The sequence below is a fragment of the Protomyctophum bolini genome, assembly GCF_963924005.1.
Source record: "Protomyctophum bolini genome assembly, chromosome: 17".
In the NCBI taxonomy this organism is placed as follows: Eukaryota; Metazoa; Chordata; class Actinopteri; order Myctophiformes; family Myctophidae; genus Protomyctophum; species Protomyctophum bolini.
In genome coordinates, this window is record NC_137878.1 from 29,563,183 (window position 1) to 29,567,920 (window position 4,738).

General features: G+C 43.7%; 1 protein-coding gene across 1 annotated transcript; it reads right to left on the reverse strand.

Annotated features, from left to right (window-relative positions):
* Positions 1 to 2,647: 2,647 nt before the first annotated feature.
* LOC308331702 (transcription initiation factor TFIID subunit 8-like) lies at positions 2,648 to 3,556 on the reverse strand (the record flags this gene model as incomplete). Its single annotated transcript, XM_080787194.1, has 1 exon — positions 2,648 to 3,556. The coding sequence occupies one exon, from the start codon at positions 3,554 to 3,556 to the stop codon at positions 2,648 to 2,650; it is 909 nt and encodes a 302-aa protein (XP_080643320.1).
* Between the last annotated feature and the right edge of the window lie 1,182 nt (positions 3,557 to 4,738).

A 4,738-nucleotide genomic window follows, 5' to 3' on the forward strand; every position in this document is an offset into this window, starting at 1 on the left:
TTTCAGATGGGGGGGGTCCGTGGCCAAATTCAGATAATTCTGGGGGTCCTTAATTGACATGAAATAGTTTGAGCAACACTGACTCTTTTAGAAGAGATTTGTAGAATCTGGTCTCAGGTCTTAATGGGGTGTATATATTCTTCATGGCCTGGGGTCCCCCAGGGAGGTCTGTACTTGGCCCACTCCCCCCTACACCAACGAAAATAGACAATCTGTAGATTGGCAGTTTTTGTTGTTCACCTAGTATGACATGGCCAGTATAGGGACGCTGGAGTTCATGTGGTTAAGAAGCCAGCCTTTGTTGTGTGCAGTCCTATGGGTTTTGTATGTAACCTTTATTTTACCACGAGGGTCACATTATGACCCTGTGACCTTGTGTGGTGTTTTAATCTAATATCACGTTCCTCTCTAGAGCTACACTGTAAGAGAATTATTTCCGGACAGACACATCCAATAGTTCTCATCTGGGGAGTGAGTGATTGAGGAGTCTCTTTCAGACTGTAGGAAGATGGATGGGGAAGGAAGGATGGAGTGGTGTGTCTGTTTGCACTCGGTTATTGTGTGTGTGTGTGTGTGTGTGTGTGTGTGTGTGTGTGTGTGTGTGTGTGTGTGTGTGTGTGTGTGTGTGTGCGTGTGCGTGTGCGTGTGCGGTCACCACAATGGTAGTGGAATTTGAGAAATAACATGTGATATTGACAATTCATCTGGCCGTCACCAGAGAAATTGTTTCTGTCGTTGGAAAAAAATATTGTTAGAGTTGGGCTTACAATTAGGAAAGTGTTCTGGTTGGGGGTGGGTTTAGGTATTTAGAGGTGAGCTTTAGGGGGTTGGAGTTATGCCTGCTTTATACACTATTCGCTCGCCAGTATCACACAACCAAAAATAGCAGATTTACAAGCACACACGTTGGATTATAACATTTCAAGTATAGTTGTGTGTGTGTGTGTGTGTGTGTGTGTGTGTGTGTGTGTGTGTGTGTGTGTGTGTGTGTGTGTGTGTGTGTGTGTGTGTGTGTGTGTGTGTGTGTGTGTGTGTGTGTGTGTGTGTGTGCGTGCGCGCGCAAGTTTGACTTTCCCTCTGATTTGATGAAATTAAGTTAAGCTTCTGTGACATAGACTGATTCAAAAGAATAGCTGATGAATACAGATACTGTAGCAAAAGCCAGAGGAAATGTGAAAGTGAGTGAAAAACAGAAGTAATTTGAGTATTGCCTTGACAGAGGTGATCAAATGCTATTGCATTATTTTTTCTCTCATCTCTCTGTTTCCACTTTGTCAGTGGAATTACATTGTATGCCTTGTATCTTTTGCAGACCTTTCATGGTAAGTGTGGTGAATTGCACTGAATTAACTACCTGACATAGAAATGACCCATTAGGGGTTTGCCCTTTCTCTTTCACTCTCTAAGTGTCTAGACTTTCTATTAATGTTTTGACCCATTAGGCTTATTAAAACATCTTGAATATGATATGGTATCATTCATATTCTACAGAACCTTTTTTTCTTCTCCCTGAATAAGAGATTTTCCAACTGAACAATGAAAGTCAATTATTTGTATGGGTTCTTTGTACTCGATTCGGTTCCATCTGTGAATGGATGGACATACTGTAAAGCAGGGGTAGGCAACCTTTGCCACCGGTGCCAACATTGGCACAAAGGAGGGTGATCACTGGTGTGAGAGAGAGACAGGATTTTTGATTTAAAATATACTATTTAAAAATCACATAAATGAAGTCCCTCAAATCTGTAATTACATCCTGCACATAATTCTACATTCATTAACATTTGACTAATATTCACGATTTACCCGGGTTAATTATTGTAGAACACTTTCGCTGCGATTTGCAAGTTGTCAGAGTTAATTTAGTTTTCATTCACAAATCCACGTTTTTAATCAGTTTGAAGTAATATGGGCAGAAAGGGATATGAGACGCGTTTTGATGACGTCATCGCAAAAAGGTCCGTTGCGCCGACGTGCAAAGGGTTATGGGAAATTGAGTCCCTGTTGTTTACAATGGGAAAGTTGCATACTGTAGCAGCGCACGGCTGCCTGTTGTTGTGGTTGGCACTTTGGAATATTTTTCATAACAAGCAACTCGGCGATCGGTGCACTGGCTGTTCAACTTTAAACATAGGCAGTCTAACCTGGAAGACGCTCATTTAATCCCGGCATTAAAACTGTTAAAACTCTGAACTCTGACTGGGGAGTGAGTCTGGTGGTTATTGCAAATTGATGGGTTATAGTCTAATGATCTAATGATGATGATTATAATAATGTGAAAGAAAATATTCGTGGAATATCAAAATATGTTGGAAGTTTTGATGAGGTGTCAATTAAAATGCATGTTGACATATCACACTGACTATCTAAAAAATAAAACCATGGCACTTAATTTCAAAAAGGTTGCAGACCCATGCTGTAAAGGACACACATATTGTCATAAATCATAAAATCATCATACTGTACATCATCACATTCTGTCCTCAGCAACCAGAGCACATTGTGACAGTACGGGATAATATTTTCCACAAGCAGGTGATAAGTCGATTGGCAAATTTATGGGAGGAAGGACGATGTTGACACACAACTTTGGCAAAACAACCAACAAATGGCAGACAGACAGTCGTCCAGGATGACTCAACTCCACTTACTTCTTCCTCTTCACTTTGGGTTTCTTTGCCAGCCTGAGGTATGGGTTGTCTATCATGTTCTCATCACTGGCCCAGGCGGAGGGAACAGCACTCGTTACGGGAAGCCTGGAATTGTCCTTGTTGGCTCCTAGTTCATCACTGATGTTGTTTCCTGACGTGTTCTCGCTGCCCATCTGCTCATCCTGCTCCGTCTCCCCAAACCACTGCGGTTCCAGTTCAGATGGCAGGAGGGTGCTTAGATATGGAATGGTGGTTGGTCGCGCTGCAATCAATGGGAAGGCAGTGACGTCATCTTTAAAGAGGCTCTGTGTTTCTCCGGTTTTGGCCATGAAGCGTGCGAGTGCACGTCCCACATCTCTCCTCTGAGACGCCGCCTTCTCTCTCATCGCTTGGTAATCTGACACAGGCTCTCTGAAGGTGGGGGTTCTGATGTAGGTGTGGGGATCAGGGAACTCGGGGAAGTGGTTGGGGATGTAAGGAGGATGTGGGCGCTTCCGTCCAACCGCCAAGGACTTTGGCGTCACGGGCGGGTTGGTCGCCAGAGGAGTGGTTATGACCGTCCTCTGAGATCTCTTTGCGTACACGGATAGCGTGTCGATATTGAGACCCATTTCGATGAGCGTGACGACCGCATCCGAGAGGTTGGGGACACATCTGGCCGTGTGTTCACAGTAGGCTTTTGCGCAGCGACCTATTTCGGAGATGTAGCTCTGCATCATCTCAGTGAGGGATTCCACCGCTGCCTTCTCGGCACTGTCAAAGCCACATTCTATCAGCAGGGCACTGACTGCGACCTGCAGAGTCCTACGCCTGGCCACTCTGTAGTTCTCTGCCGGGTTGGTAGCAGCGTTGCAGTTACCTGAACCACTGAGTGAGCCATTGGATGACACCTCTGGATCCCACATCGATAAACCAAAACGCAGGCACTGTGCTTCTAACCAGCTAGTGCTGTACTGAGTGCTGAGTATTATGGGGGACAATACTATGACGTCGGTACTATGATGTCAGTACTAATCTCCATATTTGGGCATTAAACCATGGACAGACACACATCACCTGTAATCAGAGTACTTGTACCAGCCGCCAATGAGTCTATGATATCAGTCTGCTAAGTCATATTTTTGAGGAATAGGCCTATGCAATATCAGGGTCCTTGGCAGCCCAGTCTGGAGCTGTGCGGAACTCCATATTTGGGGATGACTGATCCCTTCAGTGACTTCATCAGTAGTAAAAGTACAATGCTTGCCTCTGAGAGCATAGAAGTAAAAGTATTGAAATGTGGAAATACTCCGAAGTTACTTTCCTCCACTCCTCCATTGTGTCCCTGTGTCCCAATTTAGGACGGGACTTGTGTCTATAATTATGTACAGTACAGTAGCAGCATAACATGTTTCTCATTTCTGAATAAATATTTGTAGTTTTTATGAAAACTTAGATCAGCATTTAGAAGGCGTTTTTAGAATGGGCCTCAGTCCGACTCCTACATGGGTTAATGTGTTGATGCTGTCGTTTGTGTTTAGTTGTATGTGAACCCTGGCTAGACATTTTCCCCTATGGAACAATAAAGATAACCATGAAGCTGGAATGTTGAATGTATGAGCTGGGCAGAGGTCGTAAAATATTTTACGGCTATTTCAAAAGCACACTGGATTAGTGTTTAAATCATCTTGTGCTGTACTTTACACTGAACGTTATGTGATTAAAAGGTGCAACCACCTCTCTCTTTGAAACTGGTTATCAGGTTATGAGTATTTGGTGTAAAAATGGATCCAGATTTTGCAGTGTAACCAAAACACATTACTCGCACTTGGGACAATACGCAGTATGATTGCACGCACTCACGCACACATGCACGCACGTACGCACGCACGCAAAAGCAAACTGTACAGTACATATGTATGCAATCAATGTAGTGTATGCATGCAATGTAGTGCATTGTATTTCCTATGGCATGCATTAGTATTTGTGCCTGGAGAGATTTGTGCAAACAGTGTGGTTTGGTAGAAGAAGGCAGACGGATAAACGGGCATACTCTTTGCACCCCTTTTCAATTAGGGTATACTGAGGAATTAACTGTGTATGATTCT